The sequence below is a fragment of the Bradysia coprophila genome, chromosome II (assembly GCF_014529535.1).
Source record: "Bradysia coprophila strain Holo2 chromosome II, BU_Bcop_v1, whole genome shotgun sequence".
NCBI classification, from domain to species: domain Eukaryota; kingdom Metazoa; phylum Arthropoda; class Insecta; order Diptera; family Sciaridae; genus Bradysia; species Bradysia coprophila.
Genome location: NC_050735.1, coordinates 11,319,745 through 11,342,858, shown reverse-complemented (window position 1 = coordinate 11,342,858; position 23,114 = coordinate 11,319,745). Strand labels below are relative to the sequence as shown.

Genomic DNA, 23,114 nt, shown 5'->3' with positions numbered 1-23,114 from the left:
AACTCGCACATTTTGAAAATAAAATGCATGAATTTCCATCAACTAATTAGTGTAATAACGCGACAGACATGTGAAAATGAACATTTTCTGTACGGTATGAATGCGGTCTTTAAGGCAGTGCAGTTGTTTAAGGCAATACAGTTAGTAGTTAATTGAGAATGAATGAACAAATGTAATTTGATTGACATTGCAAGAGTTCATTACGCTGTAGGTTTCGTAATATTTGCCGAAATGGAAGTTTTACGGGGCTGATGTGGCATATGTCAAGGCTAAGCCTTTACTGTTGATTCATGACATATGAAATTCTTGTTTAGGAACAACTGAGGAACAAAATTTTATGCAACTCGAGATCATAATGTTCGAAGACTGCCAACTTGAGATCCCTCTGTTGCATAAAACGTTGTATGAATCTCAGTGCGAAGTACTTGATTAGGATCATGATGTGTATTATAACAAGCGGCCTGCGGCCCCCGCACTCGATTTCATAAATAACTATTATGTACAAACAAACTACAAATGTTTTACAAACGTCACTTTCACACACTAGTGTGTAAATGTATCAGTGCAAAGGCCAGTGCAGAAAGTTTTGAATATCTTACCCTTTCGCCCCGATTTACATTTTAGTTGAGGGCGACCAGGGATCATGGAATATTTACAGCACCCCCGTATATATGCCGGGATTTGCTCATAAAAAAAATAGCTAGTCATATGTAACCTTAGACGAAGTGCCTAATATTGAGAATTATTTCAACAAATTTCACTAAAAAATTCACTTAATTTGGTGAATTTTGTAGAGAAATTTAGTGAAATATTTCTCAATATTAGGCCTTGCGTGGAGACATACATGCCTCACTGGCGATCTCAGTGTCCCTTTTCAGATTTCAGAGACGTATTCCATAAATTTAAAATATTTTGGCACACTTTTGATGTTTTAAACTGGTTAAACTGTTTTAAATCTAAATCTTCAGACCAAAAACTTTACACAAAATTAATGTCAAATGCTTGCGATAATTCGTGGGATCAATATTTCCTCTTGTTCCCACATAATGAGTTCCCAATCGTAATTAAATCATTTTAAAAAAAGCGATAGAACGTTTAACAGTCGCAATCAACACTATTATGGTAATCGAATCGGCCCCGTTATCATCCAATAAAGTAAAGTAAAAAGTCGTTAAACCGAATTTACAATTTAAATTAAGAAAATGAATTCCCTTGTGTGCATTGCCTATAGTATTTAGAGTGTGTGTATTGACAATAAATATGACACACGTCAACCAGCATGAAAAATGACTCACTTTAAAAATCAACATAACTTTTAATACCACGCCGAAACTGCATTATTTTACCATAAAGAATTCATAAAACGAATTTCGAACCGAAAAACTTAACAGGTTAAAAGAAGTAATCATCGACGTATTAAAGCCTGCATCATGTTCGATAGAGGCATGCATGTATGGTAAAACTGTCTGTTGTATATGCGAGAGCAATAAATTTGAAACAATATTTCGATTCAAAAGACGAAATTAATTATTGCCCTACAAAAACTGAATGGGTGTAAGAATATTTTGACAAAGTCACGTATATGAAAGACACGACCATGGGTTTGAGAAAAATGTTGAGTTATTCGACGCTCCAGTCACCGATTGCGGAATGGATTTTTTTTTTGTCGTTAACAAAACTTACCTCATTTACCAAAGGTGTAAAAGAAAATTAATCATTGCCAGCAAAACGTGTGTTGGAATAAAATTTTAATTGCAGTCTCTCAGTCGGCGTTTAGCAACAATCATGCATTTTGTTGCGTTATTCACGATGAGGTGCATATCCGAGTTTATTCTGTGTCGATAGTAATATTGTTCCTCAATCCATTAGAAGCGAGAGTTCTTATTTTCTTCTCTGTGGAGTGGTGCTGAAGCGACCATAAGCGCGGAACAAGGAAGCTTAGCAAATTATGTAACATAGCAAACTTTGATTATGCCACAAATCTAGCTCTAGTCACCAGAATATATTGTACAATTAAGAGTGAACTGCCAAAGCTTCGAACAATTGATATTCAATCTATCGGCGATTCTAATGGTATGTGGCTCTAATGAATCGTCTCTTCAATCAGAGAAGATTATATTATCAAAAGACCCTGACAGAGCTTTCTGAATATGGTATTAAAGTTGTCGGAAGAATCGTCTTTTATCAATACCTACAACAATATAAATCTCATTGAGGCAGACATTCTGGTCCGCCGGTTTATTCAGATTGATCCTGTTGGTGTTATTGATGGCAAAACAATTTTTACGAGCCCACAGGCGTAGAGACACTAAGGATGTTGTGTGTGGCTTAATACTTGGATTTCATATAAAGCGAACACTTTCCAAACGACTAAGTCGCGATCTTTCGACACTAGTTAAGAAAAGTCTTTTATATTCTTTCATTCACGTTTGTAGCATCAATTTAAGATCTTCTTTCCCGAAAAGTCACTAAAAGCCTCCCCCAAAACTTATTAGATTTGCTCCGCTATTATTGATCGTATCGGTAACTGGTGGGTGAGGAAAACTATTGTGGATCTAATTTTGGGGCAGAATTGGTGTTCTGTTGTGCGCCAAATAAGATTTCATTGTCCGTTTGAGTACGAGCAACGAACACTGATCACTCGAATCAATTTTTAGCTAGTTAGGTACTATAACTATTGTTTCAAATGCGGTATTCCAATGCATACCGGCTGTAAATGGTGAACAAAATGATTGGATTTTGTCGATGCAATTGTGTGTTATATTCATATTTGTTCAATGAATCACATAGTGCTTTATATAGAGAGGTGTCGATGTCAATTCATTTTTACTTTCATGGTCAACATTCTTGTTATTATATTATTGTATGTACGACACAACTTGTGATTTATTTTGAAAAATTAATATTTAATTCACTATGAGGTGTTACGCACATGTTTCATGCAAATGAATGCTTGTTGCGTTTCATTTCCGCTGTCGAAAAACATTTTTTTTTATATATTTTTAGTTAGAAATTTTTTGTGTTGAACATTATTATTTGCTCAAAGAAAACAATAAAAATAAAATTGGAAATTTGGTGTAAAGAAATATGCCTTTGTTTATTTACAGCAGAAGCACGCCTTCCACATGACATAGTTGCACCCAGATCAATACAAGACTTGCCAGAGAAGCTGCTCACATCTGGAATTTATTTACCAGGTAATGTGTGTGTTACACTTTCAATATTTTTTCGACTTTTATTTACTGTAAGATATTCGAACAATTCGATTGTGTTATGAAAGGGAGCAGCACAGACGACAAATTGATTGACGACTTTTTGCACATATCGCAAATTTATAATGATTTTTGTGAAATCTAAAGTCAACTCAGTAGAATTTAACGTCTTTTTTGTCACAATAATCATCTTCTAGTCCAGATATCTTATAATATAGTCAAGATATACTCGAATATTGTCGATGTCCTAGAATATTGTGGATGTCCTCGAATATTGTCGATGTCCTAGAATATTGTCGGTGTCCTCGAATATTGTTGATGTCCTCGAATATTGTCGATGTCCTAGAATATTGTCGATCTCCTCGAATATTGTTGATGTCCTCGAATATTGTCGATGTCCTAGAATATTGTCGATCTCCTCGAATATTGTCGATCTCCTCGAATATTGCCGATGTCCTCGAATATTGTCGATGTCTTCAAATATAGTCGATGTCTTCGAATATTGTCGATGTCATCGAATATTGTCGATGTCGTAGAATATTGTCGATGTCGTAGAATATTGTCGATGTCATCGAATATTATCGATGTCATCGAATATTGTCGATGTCGTAGAATATTGCCGATGTCATCGAATATTGTTGATGTCCTCGAATATTGTCGATGTCCTAGAATATTGTCGGTTTCCTCGAATATTGTTGATGTCCTCGAATATTGTTGATGTCCTCGAATATTGTCGATGTCCTAGAATATTGTCGGTGTCCTCGAATATTGTGATGTCCTCGAATATTGTCGATGTCCTAGAATATTGTCGGTGTCCTCGAATATTGTCGATGTCCTCGAATATTATCGATGTTATCGAATATTGCCGATGTCCTCGAATATTGTCGATGTCTTCGAATATTGTCGATGTCTTCGAATATAGGCGATGTCTTCGAATATTGTCGATGTCATCGAATATTATCGATGGCATCGAATATTGTCAATGTCCTAGAATATTATCGATGGCATCGAATATTGTCAACGTCCTAGAATATTGTCGATGGCATCGAAAATTGTCAATGTCCTAGAATATTGTCGATGGCATCGAATATTGTCAATGTCCTAGAATATTGTCGATGTCCTCGAATATAGTCGATAGACACTCTAATATAGACGATATATACTTGAATAAAGTCGAGATATATTCGAATATATTCCAGATATACTCTAATATAGGCGATATACTCGATTATAGTCGATGTCATATAATATAGTGGATGTCCTCGAATATAGTCGACGTCCTCGCAAATAGTCGATGTATTCGAATATTATCGATGTCCAAGAATATTGTCGATGTCCTCAAATATAGCCGGCATCCTCGAATATAGTCGATGTCATCGAATATAGTTGATGTTCTCGAAATATAGTCGATGTCATCGAATATAGTCGATGTTCTCGAATAGGCGATGTTTTCGAATATAGTCGATGTTCTCGAATGTATTCGATACGTACTCGAAAATATACTCGATACTCAGTATACTCGAATATGGTCGGCGATTTATAATAGATCTGTGAAAGAGTTATGTACTTTAGTGGTCGGAGTAAATAACATAAAAAGATTCTAAAATTTTTGTTTTCTTATAATACGACTACTCATAGATATTCGGTGATTGGTACACTGACCAGACGCCATATATTCTGCTAGCGGGTGTTATTCACAATTTGTTTTTAAAATATGTATTTCGTAGTTATTTTGTCCGGGGTTATTTTGTCCAGGGTTATTTTGTCCGGGGTTATTTTGTCCGAAAGTTATTTTGTCCGAACGCCCATTTACCTTTGCTATCTAAGAGATTCATTAACTGAGAATATCGTTTATTTTTGTCGTCGCTAATCGGTTATATATGGCATTACCTCCTCACTTTATTTACCTTGGTATTTCCAACCGTAAACAGCCCAATCTAGTACTTCGTGATTATAAATACTTAAAAGTCACATTAGAACTTCAATGTCAATCAATTTTCGAATATGGCTTCAAATTTCACGTTATCACAAAATTTAAACTCATCAAATGGATTGATGGTTCCGACAGTTTTATATACACTTCCAGCTGTATATCTATGCTATACAAGCTCCCGAAAAGTCTGTTTAATGCGAAGCGGATGGATGCGCGAAGGATGTGTAGCCGTTTTATGCTACTTGGTTAAGGTACAGACAGGATATTGTTTACCGCTTTAGAATTGTGTTCACGAAGACAAAAACTACATTTTCCTTAGACATTGCACTTCCTGGTAAATTTTGCGAATTTGATGGTCATTTGGATAATATTTGTGTTGCTGTTGAACAAAGTGTTCTTGCAGCCCGACACCAATTATCGAATGGATAACACAAACTTCGTACTGGACCAACAGATTTTCCGCTTACTTCGTACAGTGTTTCTGTACACAATCGCTTTCGTTCCCAGTATCATTATTTACGAATGGAAATTTCGGAATTCTCGACTGCAACGGACACGGTAAAAATGTGAAAATTTTGTCCAATCAAAAGGTTCGTTACATTAATGACGTTCTTGATAGAGTGAGCCGATCGAACTATGTACCGATCACTGAACTGGGTAATTCACACGAAATTTTAGATGTGCATCGCGGCAATATTGTCGAAGACTTGTCGCTTCATTCCGAATACTACTCGTCAATCAGAGGTCAAAAGAAGCAATGTTTACGGAAACGAAATGGAACGGTGACACACGTAAGACCGAATCGGAGAAACTGGGAATTCGTTGACAGTAACGAAAATGATTTACTTGTGCTGAGGAATAGTTTGTCAGCTGAGAGCATTCCTATGTTTCGGACGGTTCAATATTTTAACTCGATTTAAATACTTTGGGCATGGTAAAGACGGGTGTGATTAAATTAGACAGAAAAATTGATAGAAAAAATCGAGAAAAAAAATTTCATCGATCCAAGTCACATTTTTTAGAAACGACAAGCGATCTGTTATCGACACCAACAAAAAACAATAATAGATGAGATCTGGATAGTATTCTCTTGTATAGCAAAATGTATAGTGAAACTAAATAAGTAAAAGATTTTCCATCAAACACTTAACGATTTTTTAAACAAAAGAAGTAATAGACGCAAAACGCTTACAGTTAGGACCATCCTCTCCGAAGCATTCCAGAGATTTGTTCTTACATATTTGCAATTATTGTCGCACACTTCCATCTGACCTAACTCTTACTCTACTCCTACATCCTGTACTGTCTTCAGCTTCCTGAATACACTGCTCGGTACTATAGAATTTCAGCAAGAATGTCAGAATAACCGCTTATACCATTGAAATATGCGAAGTATTGAAACTGAACTGAATGGACAAAAGTTAAATTCATTCGGGCTAAACCTTTGCATCCTCAATTCTTGTACTTAAACAGGTCGAATCGGGCCCAACGAATTGAAAATTAAATTTTTTCCCTCGTCACGGAAAAATTTGCAAGACTTACGTCAGACTTTTGTTATAAATTATAATGCAATAAAAATAACCTTTTCCATAAGACTGCACCACAAAAATGCACTAATCATTGACGGTGCGGTGATTTGAAATCGCTCAGTTCTGTCTGACTGCAGTGTTGTATATCGTCGTATAAGTAAATTGAAAGAATGAAAGAATCCAAACAGGAGTTCAGATCAATTAAAATTTGTTGTAATGTAAACTTCGACCAAACAACCGATAAAACGATAAAATATTTTAATTTATAATTTAATTAATTTCCTTTTCCCGAGCCAAAGTATGCACACAATTTCTTTGCTCATGGTTTTTCGCTCTATACACATTGGTGCGCTTAGCAACATGTTGCTGATATACATAATATTTTATACGCTAAAATTGCAAATATTAATGCAGTCCGTGTGCACGTACACGTATGTATACATATTATTATGTGGCTATACTACGGATAGTATGTTTGTCATTGTCTATTGTCGACGTGTATTACCGCTGTTACATGACTCTAAGAGTAAAAGTTATTTATTGTGGAGCTCCTTATTTGTCGAAAAATGAAACTTACATTTTATCGCACATTACTCCAGAGATTTAAAGAAAAGCAGCGGAAAAAAGATCCGATGTAGCCGTGGATATTCATTACCGTTTTAAAAATGCAGCAAAATTCATTCGATAAATAGACATTTTTATGGCAAAAAAACGGTATAACTGAATAGGTTGTCGAGACGACAGTCTCATATCTTTGTTGATTAAGTTTCAGCATCCAGATGAGGAATAAATGTCACAAAGAGTGTAATCATAGTTTTATAGATTGGTTAATTAGATTACATGAATTCGTGCTTCCGAACCCAGGTCTGTCACGGATGGCTATCATGTATCAGCTGTTATTGATTAAATGAATAAATAACAAGCTTTGACTAACACTGTTAAATCAGAAAACCTGCTCAAATAGATGAAGTACAAGATTTAATATCTATTTGAAAATAGTGAGATAAAATGAAGTAATAGATCCGATAGCATAATTGTTTGTCGTCCATGAAACAAGATTTCGGTTAAGTAATTGCAACTATTTCGGGTTAAAATTGGGTTATTGCTCAAGAGATCTATGTAAAGCTTCGTCTTCGATCGACCAGAGAAATGATAATTGATGGCGTTGACTCACTGACCTGAGGGGAGCGTTGACCTCGTGCGGGCGTAAGCAACGTCATCTTCTCTATTCTAGGTAAAGTTATAAAAGTATCGAATGAAGTATTATTGTAGCATAAAGCATGAATAATTGAACTGGTCCTACTGGTCCTTCTATAACTTGTCCTTATATAACTGGTCCTTATATAACTGGTCCTCATATAACTGGTCCACTATTTAATACGCTGTCTGTAATAGAATGAGTAATACATATCGGACTTTTTTTTGTTCATGGCAGTTACTCTGACATCAGAGGTTGTTGTAAGTATTAAAACAACCTCTAAATTTAAATGAAGCAATTGACTTATCGGCTACATGGAAACACTTATTCGCAAAAATATTGAAGTAAGGAAATTTCGATAATATTCGATGCATATGAGTAGCTGTAAATATTTTATTTCATTGTCTCGTTGATATCACACAGCGTACGATATTATACCATAAAAGAGGCGATGCAATCACAAATCACAGCAATTTTATTGTCAATGGCATTGTACTTTATATTTTACAGTATTTCGCCATAAATCGACACAACACATATCGATAGGAAAGTGCATTCTTATGAATACATCGATGGCATCCACTAAAGTATTCTGTTTACAGATAAAATTATCGGTTTTATCATCTCGGTATAGTCAAGTTCGGAATGGTATGGTGGATCAGTGTTTGTTTTTGAAGTTTGTTTGGAATCTTATTTTTTGGTGGCTTGACCACACTAATGATTCAGTAGCATTTTCTATAATGTTTGGAATACAGAATTTGAAAAGGGAGGATTTAAATTTGAATAAATTTTACAAGATATATTAAGTCCAAAGCCAAGTCTACGTCTTTGGACCACTCACAGTTAAGATGTCTTTTAGTTTATGTGAATTCATGCCAACAAGTGTTTCACTTTCCACATCGTCGAACGTGCTTGACCACACACAGAGAAATTGTTTTACATTTCCCTTAAAATTCACTTACAATTTCCATGTTCTTTCCATTGAAAAGAAGACGCCATTCAAACGGCCATTAGATTTCAAATCGATTTACAAATTCACTTGTAATTAACTCGTTTCTAGCTACGAAGCGACGCGACGTGATAAAATTTATTTTGTAAAAATAAATTGAAACTGTCAATTGAGATGGGATAGATATGCATGTGTACATTTCTACGTATCATCGCAGAAAAATGATGAATGAACATACCTATGCATCGTCTCTATGTCAACGGAAATATTTGAGTTATGCGCCGAACGCCGAACATACATTTCATTTAATTAATGAAAAGTGATATTCATGTGCATCGACATGCAATTTTTTTTTCCCGTCGTACAATATGGAGCATCATCGTCGAATTATAGATAAAGAAATCGTGAGACTATTATGAGAGAAGCTTTAGTTTTACACTTTTCTCCGAAAACAACAATCACTTTCCATTTTTTATCCATTTGCTGGTTGGTTGTTGTTGTTTTTTTTAAAATATTGCGAATAAACAATTTGCAAAGCTTCTCTAGCGATCGACGACGACGACGTTTTATAGGATGCGAATTTATCGTCATAATTCATAATCTCCCTGAAGGCCAAAATCATAGCACGATTGTTCCATAAAATCTATTGCATGTATGTGGAAAATTAAGTTTATCTACCCGATCGGGAGGGCATATAATACACAACAAATAGCTCATCGAAATAAGAGTATAACCTTTGTAAACATTAATTTGTTTGTTGTTGTTTTTTTCTTCTTCGTCGTCTTGCCATTTTCTTTCTTCTTCGAATTATTATTATTCGTGTGGTGTATTGCAGTACAGCCCGTGTATCGGTTATGGTTATTGAATTTTATGCGAACAAGAAAAAAGTCACCGATTTATCGTAGAGAGAAATAAATTTTACGCTTTGCACATTGTGCATGCAGTGTATTATTTACCATATTTACCTGTTGCATTTTGGTTATTCTTCCACAAGCACACTTGTGGCGGTTAGGTTAGGTCTTACGAAAGAAATTGAACGAAAATGAAGTTAAAAAATAAAATTAAATTAAAAATTACCAATGTGTGTGACTGGGTCATAAAATGTTAAATTAAGCTTGGGAATGGCCTGCAGTTGTTTTCCGTGACACAATTGCTGCATATATGCGGGAGAAAGAGAGGTGTTACGAATGCCTAAATAAAATCAATTTTATAAAATGGTTTCGGAGTTTACTTGTTCGAATAGTTTAAAATCGAATTGGTGTCGCTTTTCAGTTTTTTTTTTTTTTTTTGCTGCAGTCAAAGTAAATTTATGAAGACATTCGTGGAATTCAAATTTGAAATAGCAGAAAATTCATGTTATTTTCTGACACTTATGGGCAAACGGCCTATTTTGAAACCAACTTGTTTCATATAAAAGTCGAAATTTTTGTACTGCAGCATCGAAAGTCATGCAGGGTAAAAGCACCATTATTCAGCCATACATCTAAATCCGACCAAGTATTGTTTAAACAATAGAACACAAAGGAATGGCCGGATATTAATGCATCGCCGAATACTGGTCATTTTACCCTAATTTTGAAAAATAAGCAATACGTGCCAGTTCGAACTGGAATAGTAGTGACTTTTTCGAAAAATTGTAACTTTGTTTGTCTTGAAATTTGTCCAATACTTTGTTTGTTGTTTTAGCTGAAGATGGATGTCACCACATCATCCGAAATATACAAATTTTGAAAAAATCAGTTTTTTCAATGAAAACCATCACCACAAGCCAATCAAATCTCGCAACAAATACGAGGAAAACTAATTTGTCCAATACATTGATAGAAAGGACAATGTTAAAGCTCACGAAAATATCCTTTTAAAGAGTTTTTACCAAGAATTCAAAAATTTAAGGATTTTGTTAAGAGAATTTTTGAAACTTATGGAAAGAAGAAGAAGAAGAAATTCAAAAAATAGGCTCTGCGACAAGAAAGGAAATCAGTAAAGTTAACAACAAGTCTTGTCAGAAAAGTTTATTTACAATGAAGAGTTATTGCTCCTTGGTGGATCTTTCTGTCTCTAACTTGAGTTTATTTTACTAGACATGCTGATTCATCCAAAAAACATTCTTTCATCTGCCCATTTTTTTTTTTCATCAACTGAATTTAATTGAACTTACAAAACAATGCCACATTGTGTGGTCTAAGTGGTCCTATTAATATCAAGAAACATTCCCATGATATAATAGCACTGCATGCACAATAAAGTCAGAAAATTATTATGGGTGACGACTAAAAATGCAATTTTAAATGGTCGCTGTTATTGTATCAACCTTTATACAAAAGTCATTATCGTACTCGGATCGTATGAAATTAATTTGCAGCAAAAATTATTATTTTTTGCATTTTATGAAGCTGAGAGTGAACAGATTAAAGTTTTCCGAATAAAAAAAAATCCGATTTGCTCTCGCATATAGATTTACGACTTATAAAAATTGCTCATGTCGTCGGGCCAATAAATGGGGCAATTTAATTTTATTGATTTTGTCCTAATTTGTGGGCTTTTATTTAAATGGTTCAATGTGTTTTCGTTGACTGTATATGGTAAGGGAATTATTAAATGGTCTGTTAATAATTCAAAACTGGTTATCGTCATTTATAGTAAAATTACCATAAATTTTGAAACTACAAAACATCGTCCATAAAATTTAAATTAAAAGTAGAAATTTTATACCTTTGATGCAGTGTGTAAAAAAGGCTTGTGTGCCAAGGTTTATTACATACATTTTTAGTGACAATGAAATATAATCATCGAATGAGAGAAATTATCGAACAAATTGTTGGTTTACAACAGAATTGAAAACAGTTTACTAACTCAAGGCAGAGAATGTGCGAAATAACCCGCAGTGTTCATTACAGTTTATATGGTTCACGGGTCATATTAAAACGTATCAAATTAAAGGCACCCTGCCAGAAGTAGTGAAAAAAACCGCTACAAAATTCATAAAATGAAAATATTTTTTTTAGCAACTTTTTCAGTTACTTCAAAATGCTGGGAGCCGCCTGTAGTAGTTACAAAATTTGGAAAAGAGAAATGTTTTTGCAACACCTTATGCAACTACTTCAAAAGCAGGCCACTTGTCCGAAATGTCCGAAATTTTACACATTTGTCCGAAATTGTCCGAAATGTCCGAAATTTTCTTCAAGATCTGACCGAATTTAAATATTGAAACTTATAAAAGACTCTACAAAAAAAAAATCGCCTGCGGCGCGCTTCATACATTTTTCAATTATAATTTCCGTGTACCAATTCTTTGTCTTAAAATTTATATCAACATAGATGAGGGAGTAAATTAATTTTACGTACATATGTACAGCCCTTTGAATTATTTGAATTAAGATTCGTCCATCAGTCAACAACAGTCATTCGCTAATTAAATAAGTGTTTTACTAAATACGATTTTAATTTGATTAAATCGTTACTGAATTTGTTAAGGGCAGATTTTGCCAATAACGGTCTGTTGCGTTATAATTTTTAAGACTGAAAACTCTAGTTTCAAGAAAAAATCGTAGTTTCAGTCATTAGACTGATCCTTCCTCTATTGCCTCAAAGTGTTAAAAATTTGATCTGAGGTAACTGGTCATACAAAACTATTGCAATTGGCGGAGGTCTGCATTTTCAAACCTATATTCTACGGCGATCTCCGCTATCAAAATTTTTTTCCGCCAACAACGGATTTGTTCCATAGTTTTTCACGCTCTATCGTCTCCAGCAAGTTTTTTTTCGTTCACCATAGAAACTCAGGCGTCCGCTGATAGACGATTTTACAGATTTCAAAATTTACCATCAGCGAACCGGCGAGCCGCCCTTAACTTAAACTACTTTCAATTCACTCGTCACAATCCTAGCCTTCACATAGATATTTTAATAATCGATGAGATAGACACGCTCTCCTGGTTTCTTCAGGATAACTTTAACTTCTGAAGGCAGTCAAATTCAAAAAAACTCTGCATCCCATATTGACAAATTTTTAAAGATTTGTTATTCAGTTAGGGAACTATCGATATTGTCGAATTTTTTAAGTTACTTGGAACTAAATAGAAAATTTGCCTGCCTGTGGCGTATCGAGCTTCGAAAAGTAAAAATACGACTGATGTTTTGAAGGTCGACGTATTAGGCATCTAGCATAAATTTGAAGTGCGAACAATAGTACATTACTAAACCAGTGTATAGTATGGCGTTTTACTTTACGAGCGAGGGAAAGGGTTTTCACTAGTGAGAGAAAGGCTACATTCCCTCACTAGTAAAGTAATAGTATATTTCAACATACCCCAATACACACAAGATGTGTGTGCACGCGCGGGCGAAGCCCAAGCGAAAACACACATCGAGTGTGTATTGGGGTATTTTGAAAGATATTTTTCTGTATACGTGAGAGTGTATTGGTGAGGTGTCATATGAATCGGTCGAGCGGGAAAGTAAACGGTCGAGCGGGAAAGTAACGGTTGGGAAGGAAAGCACCAACACACTCTCACTATTACAGAAAAATATCTTTCAAAATACCCCAATACACACGCGGTGTGTATTTCACTCGGGCTTCGCCCTCGTATCCATACACACCTTGTGTGTATTGGGGTATGTTGAAATATACTATTTCTGTAATAGTGAGAGTGTGTTGGTGCTTTTCTTCCCAACCGTTACTTTCCTTCTCGACCGTTTACTTTCCCTACCGACCGATTCATATCATAGCTCACCAATACACTCTCACGTATACAGAAAAATACATTTCTAAGCATTAGTACAAAATTTTTGGAATTGAAGTCGTCTGCGGTAAAAAAGTATGTTGCCTCTAAGTTCAACTAGTTTTATTTGAAGAAAGCCGTTCTAAAACTTTTTCTTTCTTTTTTAAATATTTTCAGCCAGGTTTCAGTTAACCCTCAAATTTAACAATACTTTTAGTAAAACATTTTTCAAGTCCTATATACCAGTTAATGATCAATTCATGTCACGTCAAAATATACTCCAAACAAATTTTTGAGCTTAGAATTTGTCACCAAATTCTGCTGATATAAAACGTTGAAATTTGGTGAGGGAATGATTTTAAATGTCTCACAGACTATTCCTATTGCGGTTCTTCAGTGAAAACTGGAAAACATTTGTCCGAAATTTTTTCTGGAAATGTCCGAAATTTTATACAAATTGTCCGAAATGTCCGAATTTCGGACAGGGCAAAATTTAGTGGGAGGCCTGTTCAAAAGTCTGCGAAGAATAATTGTTTTTTCCCGACGGCAATCATATGTGAGCAGTTGAAAAAGTTTTTTTTTTTGCTAAATTTTCGTTTATTCCTGAAGTCAGTATCGATGTTACCAGATGTTACCCTCCTGTAACCGACATTGATAAGTTTCGGACGTATCTCGATGTAACGTAGATTATTTTATATGCTGCACCTAACTCCTTCGGTCTTATAAAAATCAATAAAATTAAAACTTTGTTGAGAACAATGAAAATTCTTGTCTATAATTGAAAACAATACGCGTTAATCTATAAGTCTGTGTACGGCTCACGAATGTTTTTACCAAATCGACGTTTTTAATTGCGTAATTTGTGTGTGTTCTCCGTTCTATAAACTTAATTTCTGCCATAAATTAATTACCATTCTTGTTTTAACAACGTATAAAGAGACCAACAAATAAATTAAAATAAATTCAATATTTGAACGAGTTCATTCATTAATTTAGCGCTTATTCAAGCAGAAAGAAACAACTTCCTTTTCGTAATTAACTGGCAGAAAAAAAAAATTAAAAAAAAGAAATTCTGCGATGTTCGTTTTTTCGGTTATTACGTTTAATTGAAACAAGTTTCAATAATTTTTTTTTCAATTCCAGGAACACATGACCTCAACGGCTCACCGATCATTCAAATAGAAGCAGAAAATCTGATCACCGCTGGCGTTAACTGCTATGAAATCGCTACCGTTCTACTCTATTACAGCACTATTCCATTGAAGTAAGTTCAATAACATTTTCATGCCGGCTCAATTGTGCATGCATCTTTTTTTATTGTAATAGGTGGGTACATTGGCTGGGCATGAGTTAGTAACACATTTCCGTTAAGAGTTGACTTAGTCTAAATAACCTTTTGACCGGCATAACGGTTTTAACGGAAATAACATTTTCAAATATTTTCCGATAGTTTGGAATGTGTCCTAAAGAAGGACAGTCGACCAGTCGTAAAAACTCAACACAAATTACTTGTTAATCGATTTCGAACAATGGATATGAACATAACGAGAAAAGTTAATAATTTTCTGTGGTTTCTTTCGCATTTCATTATTGTATTAACGGAAAAAGTGACACATTTGTACACACTCTACGTAACGCTAAAAACGTTACAAGCGACACCTAATAACGATGTCAAGGCGTGGCAAAAAAGATTAAACAATTCACCACGTGTGAATTTAATCAGTGCCATTGATCTTCATTTTCAATAGGATTTGTCACACACAGACGGCATTCTTTCTGCAATGCAAATATTTTTTGCTTGCATTGTGAGTGGAGTGGAATTGAAGAACTGAAATATAAGTAAACTGGGCAACATGTACGATTTTATAACGTTCGGATCGTTGTGTTGTATTGGTGAATATTTATTTAGATTATTGCTTCGCTGAGAGTATTCATTCGTTTATGTACCTTATGTACCCAGTAAATTAGACTAGTCTAGTATTTAAGGACCAAAATACGTCGAACGTTTACAACTTAGTTTTTAACATACCCACCACACTTTTAAAAGAATTTTTTGGGCATGCTATGGAGGGAGCCTTGGTTCTTGGACCTAAATAAACATGGCTCCCTCCATATCATGCCGAAAAAATGCTGCTAGCAGCGGATATATTAAAAACTAAGTTCTAAACGTTCGCCGCATTTTGGTCCTTAAATACTAGACTAGACCCCCAGAATATGCATTCGCGGATTTGAAATTTATTTTGTACTCCAGCAGGGCTTCCTTTTCGAAATTGTAATGGTAAAGGGAATACTGAGGCTCTTAAGACAGAAACACATTACACAATACACAAATCCCAATACTAAAGTACTCAATACCAGATTTCCTTCCTTGAATCTAAATTTTTGAACGAAGAAGGCAGCCTGGAAGTGGATATCTCCTGACTTACCTAACAATTATTTTCAAGGGGGTGGATGAAGACGAGTAATCACCAATTGGTGATTACTCGTCTTCACAGGTCAATCAGGCAAACAACAGGTTAATCAAAAGAAGAGTGCGTACCCCTCGCTAATTTTCATCCTGTTTGTGATCAAAGTACATAAACACTGAATGAACATAAACACCGCCTAGTCTAATGTGGAAAGTATTAAGGAATTAACATACTTCGTACAGATTACGACTTCCACATTGGCATTAATGGATGGTCACCGGATCTCAAGATACCATCATTTCATGCACTAGAACTTATAGCAGTGAATGATAGTTCGGTTTAACTGATTCGCAGGGCCTATTATTGGTAAATTTGTTCACCGAATTTACCAAAGAAAGGTGAAAACTCGGAATTCGAATCCCAAACCTTTGTCGGAATTCAAAGAAGAAGACACAAAAAAAGTAAAACTCGGAAGCGTGACACTCAAAATTTCAACAATTTATATCACGAATGAACAGATGAACCAACAACGTCCGTTACCGTACCGATAAAAACAATTATGAATGCGAGAGAAGCGAAATAAAATTTCAGCAGAAAAAAAAATCATTTTAAAAGACAGCAGATAACTTGCAACATTTTGCACCTGTGCATGCAGTTAATCGGGTACTCCATTAAACATTACGCTATTTAGTTTAGTGTAATAGCTCTTTTACGATTAAATCAAACATTATTTTTGCACCATTCTGACATGAAATGGTTTATTAAAATCGAACAACAAGAAGAAAGAAACAAAAATCGTTTAACGTTTTCAAATGGAATCCGCTTGCACTCTCATTGCATAGGTGCACTTGTGCAAATTTATATTAATGTCGATAGCTCACTACACACAATATCATATCCCCAGCCTAGGCAAATGATGTGCATTTAATTATGTTATGGCTGAAAACTTTTATATTATTATCCGGTAATGGATCTTTTATGTTCGGTAAATATTAAACCTACTGGTTTGGAGTTTGGACAGGAGGTTGAAATGCGCGCTCTTTCTTAAAATGTTTAATGAAACGGCAGTAATTGAATATCTAATCTGGCATGATTTTATTACGAACATGGAAAAGGGTGACTCTTATTTCTTTCGGATTGAGATATTCCGAAGAGCAGGGTGTCAACTCGTATTTTTCTTAAGTGGATCAAAGGGAATGAAGTGACAGATTTGGTGTGTTTTGAAAGTTCGACAGAATTACAATTTGAGTGCTATTAATTAGCACATTAGTCCTTGACATCCTCTTTGTATATCCTTTTATACCAAGAACTATTCTCATATTTCCAAAAGTTTTCCCGCATTTTACCGAGTTTTTCTACATTTTTCCAACTTTCCACAAAAACATTTTTTGGAAAAATTACGGAAAATCTTGAAAAGTATGGGAAAACTCAAGAAAATACGGGAAAATCACTTCCGAAAAATAGTCTCAGCTCTACTGTTTCGTAAAATTCAATTACAATAAACAGTCACGTTGACTTAAGCATGTCATAATTTCTTACACGATTTGACCGTACAAGTGCAATCTTGTCATTTAGTGTCATAAAATATCTTCGTACAACATGGACAAACGTCCACGAAACTGATATTACTCAGTTGAATCAAATGATCATGTCAGAACTGAAATATCCTCAAGCATCCTTTAAAATCACTTTCAGAAAAACTGAATATTCGAACAGCAAAATCCTTCTGGTCACATCTGTGCATTGATGCATAAGTAACATTATATAGTCATCGCACACCTGTACAAATAACCACGTTCGTTTACCATCCCATTCCTGTAGGTCATGAACGGTCATAATATGATTTTATTGCTAACAAGAGAAGAATGCAAGTAAAAATCTTTTTTCTGCTTTATACTGTGTTGTTCTTGTACCTACCTGTTTATGCAGTCGTAACGAATAAGTATGTCGATACATTATTTTATAACATAATATCCACCGACCAGACTATCCATCATTGATCACCGATCAAAATGAATCTGTGTGTACACGATATTATAGTGATAATTGGTTTTTACTTTCATTTCCAAGTTCATTTCATTTGGGATGAAATGTATTCTTTGCCGGAGAATATTAATTTCCACTGAACCGCTCTCGGGTAATTAAGAAAATATGTTCGAGTCGAGAATGTTGTTGTTGTTGTTATTGCTCTTGTTTTGTGAGATCAAGTGTAGTGATATTCCTGATCGTATATCATAAAAATTAAACGACAAAAAAATTACAATTTTTTTTCTCTTCATCTACTTTGTTTTCAGCTCATGTTTCACCATTCACACAATAGCGACAAATACCTCCCAATTAGCAATGCTGGACTTATTGGACACAAGTTTACATCTGCTGCATGGCCATGTCAAATTTAATGTGGTCTTAGTATCTTGTTTATTCAAATCAGATAAGCCGAAAAAAGATCATTTACCAGCGAGCAATGTTAAGGTATGTTAATTATATCAACGAAAAAAATGATATTACAGTCAAACAACAATGTGATGCGACTGATTTTTACTCTGTCAATTATGTACACGGACGACAACATTTTTGTTCCGTTGCAAATGTGTTTTTAGTGTCTGAGAACAATTCAAACACTGAAAATTACTACGAGTACATTGTTGTACCAAGTACCATATCCAGGCCCGCACTGGCATATGACAGTTTCAATTTTTCGGATCTTTCGAATCTTTTTTCATACAACGCAGGGCGTGTATTTTGGTAGCCAGTCATGCCTTTACCATATCCAACTGACCGAAGAAATGCTAAGCTTATGTAGTTCCCAGCGCGAGAGAAACTGAATCTACTACTTCGGGAAATAAAAACAGTTAAGTCACTCACCCAGCTGCGGCCTAGGCCCTTGACACCTCTTGGAGTCAGACCACTCATCCTATCTTAACTCTTGCGTTTTTCTATCGTCTGCATATTAAACTACATTTCGTAAGTAGAACCTGCAGCATCCCAGTCTTGCTCTTGTTTTAATATTTACGCAGAAAACTGATGTCATTTTGATAAAGCAAAAAAATTCAACCAAAAACTGAATATATCTGATGCGCTATCTTCTCATTTACAGTTGGTTTACGTAACTGCCTTATCGGACTTCATATCCAACCATCAAATACCAAAAATTTGTGGTGGAACACACGAGCACAATCAAACGTACTGGCGAGAATTTTTCGCCAACTTGGAACCGCTTCAGAATCAATGTCTTGCCGCCGGCCGTCGTTTGGTGTCCGTTATGGGCGATATTCGATCTTCCGATAGCCAGGGCGTACCGTCACGGCGACAACTCTACTCGCAGCATCGAGCACTCAGTCGAGCGCTAATGGATCCAGAACTGCAGAATTTACGGCGCAAAGGTCACACTAATTTGTCGAAATTGAAGGAAATCGCGCGTCGATTGTGGGGTCAAAGTGTTGAGTCGAATTGTGGTAGTTTGAAAAGTAGTGCACCGACCGGACAACAAAGTGATCCGGTGTCGACGCGATTGTGTGAAGTGATTACAATATTCGATGAAGTGGATCGGGCTGCTAAAAGACTAGAACAATTAACCGAACAGCGGCGTGAACGATTGAGGGAATTGACGAGGCAGCGAGCATTGGAAGATGAAATGAACGAGGTAATTGATTTAGTCTTTTGATTTGATTTTTGGGTGAATTTACTTCTATTACCGTCCGTACGGTATCAAATCTGTTACTACTTTTAAACGAAGTGCGTTCAATAGATTGATGGAAAATCTTTTACTTCATTTGCCCTTAACGTTATGAATATTTTAGTATAAAACATTGCAATAGTCAGGGCATGTTGCTTTTTACTTGTCATCGCTGTCATTAACAGATGGTTAAACATTAACTGAACACTGATACTGTAGTGCTTTGTCCTATATGGAGATGGGTAGCTTAGCTTATATAGTCTGTAGCACATACCGAGTAAAAGTCATGAGCTCCAATCAATTAAAGAAAAGGTGTTCACTCGAGCTGCTTTTCATGCCCTATCTCGCGTTTCCCTCAGGCTTCGAAAGAAACAACTAACTTAGTAGCTAGGAATTCCTCTCCGCATGTATATGTACACCTCCTTCCAAACCTTTTCTTTATTAAAAATCGAATCCATCGATAAAAGTGAGTTTAACAACAGCATTCGCTTCGAAAAACCTGGCCTCACACAACAAACCTTTTTTACGTTCAATCATTTGGCTATCTCTTCATCACATCAGCTTTCAGCCGTTTTTTTTTGCTTCGCGTCTTTCCCTTTTTATTGATCGAACCTGTACACATTTCAACATTTCTAATTTAATCTTAAGTGACATTTTACACACTTTTCTGATTTATATTTCTCATTACCACATACCATACCACTGACAGACCATATCTTGTAAACCATTACGACACTTGAAATTGTATTTAAAAACATTTTATTACAAAAATTCATTCAAATTAGTCGAGTATAGGTATACATATAGGTATGAGGTAGATATTATACATACGATCACCAATTATGATGGAAAGCAAACGGGGCAAAAAAAAAGAATCAATTCACCAAAACGGCATATCTGCAAAACTGAAAAGTTAATGTGTACCAGCAATCTTTAAATTTAATGCAAAAAAAAACTTTTTTAACACAAAATCAAAACACACAAACCGCTGGTAGCATTGAAGGCGAAAGTTTTTTTTTCTGTTTCACGTTAAAAATATGGGAAAGACCATCGACATGACGGTGCAGCGGTAGTGTTGTGGAAAACATTCTTTAATGGAAAATAATTGTTTTGTATGAATCATAAACGGTATAGGAATCGGATAAGATGTATCGGATGATAACGAGCGGCGGCGTTAAGAGAAGAAAGTCGATGGGATATGAACGTTTTTTTTCGTTCTCGCCGATGTTCATTTGCGATCGGTGTAAGCGAACGGTTTCACTGCATGTTTTGTTAACATAAAAGGAATATATTGGCATTCTAAGTCAGACGAGGTCGTATGACTATGCCATTTTTCGCTGACCCTAATTGTGAAATTCTATCCCAAAATTATAATGCATCGACATCCATGCAGAAAAAGCAAAATCCATCACCGTTGCTCATATTTATTAAATCGATTCCATCATGGTTTCATTTACGTAGGACTTTCAGTTGACTTTGTGTTTGAAGAGTTTGAAAGTTTCAGGCTTGTATGGAAAGGGGAAACTTATTTCGTCACGCTCTATTAATTTCTAGCCTTAAACCTTTAAGAAACAACATGCATGGTCTTATACCAATAAAGTATTTTGCTGAACGACAAAGTGACAAATTGAATTTAATAGACCCAGAACCCATGGGTTTTATTATCCCTCATAGGGTCTCGGATGGAGTTTGCTGTAATATTCTTACGTTTTACAAGAATTGTTTTACTATTCTACTGTTATTGAGCGCACAATAAGCTAACGAGGGAAACCCTAGTGTATATCCCAGCCGTCATACATCGTAGAAACTGAAAATTGGTGTTGAAGGTATTGGAGTCCAGTGAGTGATTTTTTTTGACTGGATGAAAAATGTTTTCGCACAGTATGGCTCTGGGGACTTTCTAGCTTCGAAAGAACCTAATACCACCACAATAATTCTAAAAATTTAGAAACCTAGCAGAAACCTAGAAAATTCACTCAGAATTCACTGACGTTTTTCACTGAGAAGATGCTGAGTGATGAAATTTAAAATCCCTCAATAGTTCAGAAGGCAGCCCAAAAACAACAGTCAAAAGTCCTCAAAATCCTTGAATTCCTAGAATTCTATAGGTGGGAGCAGTGTGGACGGAAAAAATTTTTCGCCATTTTTTCACATTGGAATTCAGAAATGTAATTCCTGTAAAAAATCCATGAAATACCAACACTTCTTGTGACTTCCAACTGTATTCCTGCTGTAGCTCATCAGGGTGATGAACAATGATCACACTTCCTTTGTCACATTTTATCCCTTCGACGAACTATGTAAACGCTTCTGCTTGACCGAAGCTGTACAACACAAGCCTGAGTGGTTATCGAGGTGAAAAGTGTTAGAAGTTGTGATTTGTATGAACCTTTATTGGAGACTGATAAATTTTGATGAAGAATTATTAAGGTATACTTAGATCAACCTAAAGTATAAATCCTTTCTACAATGCTACTTTGTTATAATCTATAACTTCAACACTTCCTCTCAAAGTTGCATTGTATAAGAATCAAAACGAATAGTCCACATCACTATCTGAATCAACATCTTTCACAGCATTCGCAGACTCAATTTTACCATCTTGATCTTCCTTCTTTCTTTTCTCTAACCGACCTTGAAATTTCGAACAAGATTTCTTTACGTGGCCTTTGGTCTTACAGAAGTCACAAAATGGCGTTTTATTGTAAACTTGGTAAGCAGCTTCCTCTTGATCCTTGTTTCCCTTAATTTTAACTTTTCGCTCATACTCGTCCAGGAGTTTGCACTTGACGAAATCCAAAGTTAGCTCATCTTCATTTCGACAATCCAATGCTGTAACCAGATTATCATATTCTTCGCCAACACTTGTAATGATAATCGATACGAATTGCTTTTCATCTACCACATGACCAATTTCACACAGATCATCGTAATATCCCATTAAAGTAGACAAATGGTCCTCCATATTGCCTCCTTTCGGTAAGACTTCATGATAAAGCTTTCGTAATAATCGGATTTTTGTGGTTAACGAAGCCTTTCTGTGGTGTTTCGCCAATTCGATCCAAGCTTCCCTGGCAGTAGGTGTTCTCTTAATAAATGGAAGTTGGTTGTTTTCCACCATTATACTAATTTGATACATTGCGTTCTGCTCCTTTTTGTCCCATTTCTTTTCGGGGATATCTTGTGGTCTCTGGGAGATTGATCACTTCCCAACACTTTTCTTTCTGAAGGTACAATTTCATACGGTACGACCAGTTCGTGAAATTGTTTCCATTTAATTTCTCGAAAAATGGTTTCTTCCCCTTCGGTTCCATGGTTCACGCCGATACTATGCTTTGCTATGCTTGTACTATGTTTTGCTATGCTCCTTGCTACGTTTTGCTATGATACTTGCTATGCCTTTTGCTATGGCAGTCTCTACGCCTTACTATGCTCGTTGCTATGCGAAACTATGTTCAGCTATACTTAGCTATGTACGGAATTATAAT

At 35.4% G+C, this 23,114-nt stretch overlaps 2 protein-coding genes across 5 annotated transcripts in view; both read left to right on the top strand.

The window, feature by feature from the left end:
- LOC119073049 overlaps positions 1-23,114 on the top strand; it is a 243,173-nt gene that overhangs the window by 209,115 nt on the left and 10,944 nt on the right. For all 4 annotated transcript variants that reach the window (XM_037178363.1, XM_037178364.1, XM_037178370.1 and 1 more), the window contains 4 exons: positions 3,108-3,197; positions 14,686-14,806; positions 18,245-18,422; positions 19,048-19,593. In XM_037178363.1, the coding sequence (XP_037034258.1) occupies positions 3,108-3,197; positions 14,686-14,806; positions 18,245-18,422; positions 19,048-19,593 (935 nt within the window). The remainder of the gene's footprint in view (positions 1-3,107; positions 3,198-14,685; positions 14,807-18,244; positions 18,423-19,047; positions 19,594-23,114) is intronic.
- LOC119073107 lies at positions 5,166-6,253 on the top strand. The gene is made up of 3 exons (XM_037178422.1): positions 5,166-5,396; positions 5,465-5,703; positions 5,765-6,253. Exons 1-3 carry the CDS (start codon positions 5,217-5,219, stop codon positions 6,063-6,065), a joined length of 720 nt encoding a protein of 239 aa, XP_037034317.1. The 5' UTR covers positions 5,166-5,216; the 3' UTR covers positions 6,066-6,253.

Bases quoted from the DNA above. Each gene is read 5' to 3' on its own strand.
- LOC119073107 (XM_037178422.1), top strand. From the start codon at position 5,217: ATGGCTTCAAATTTCACGTTATCACAAAATTTAAACTCATCAAATGGA. The intron at 5,397-5,464 runs GTACAGACAGGA...CATTTTCCTTAG, and splicing joins TTTTATGCTACTTGGTTAAG to ACATTGCACTTCCTGGTAAA. The intron at 5,704-5,764 runs GTAAAAATGTGA...CGTTCTTGATAG, and splicing joins TCTCGACTGCAACGGACACG to AGTGAGCCGATCGAACTATG.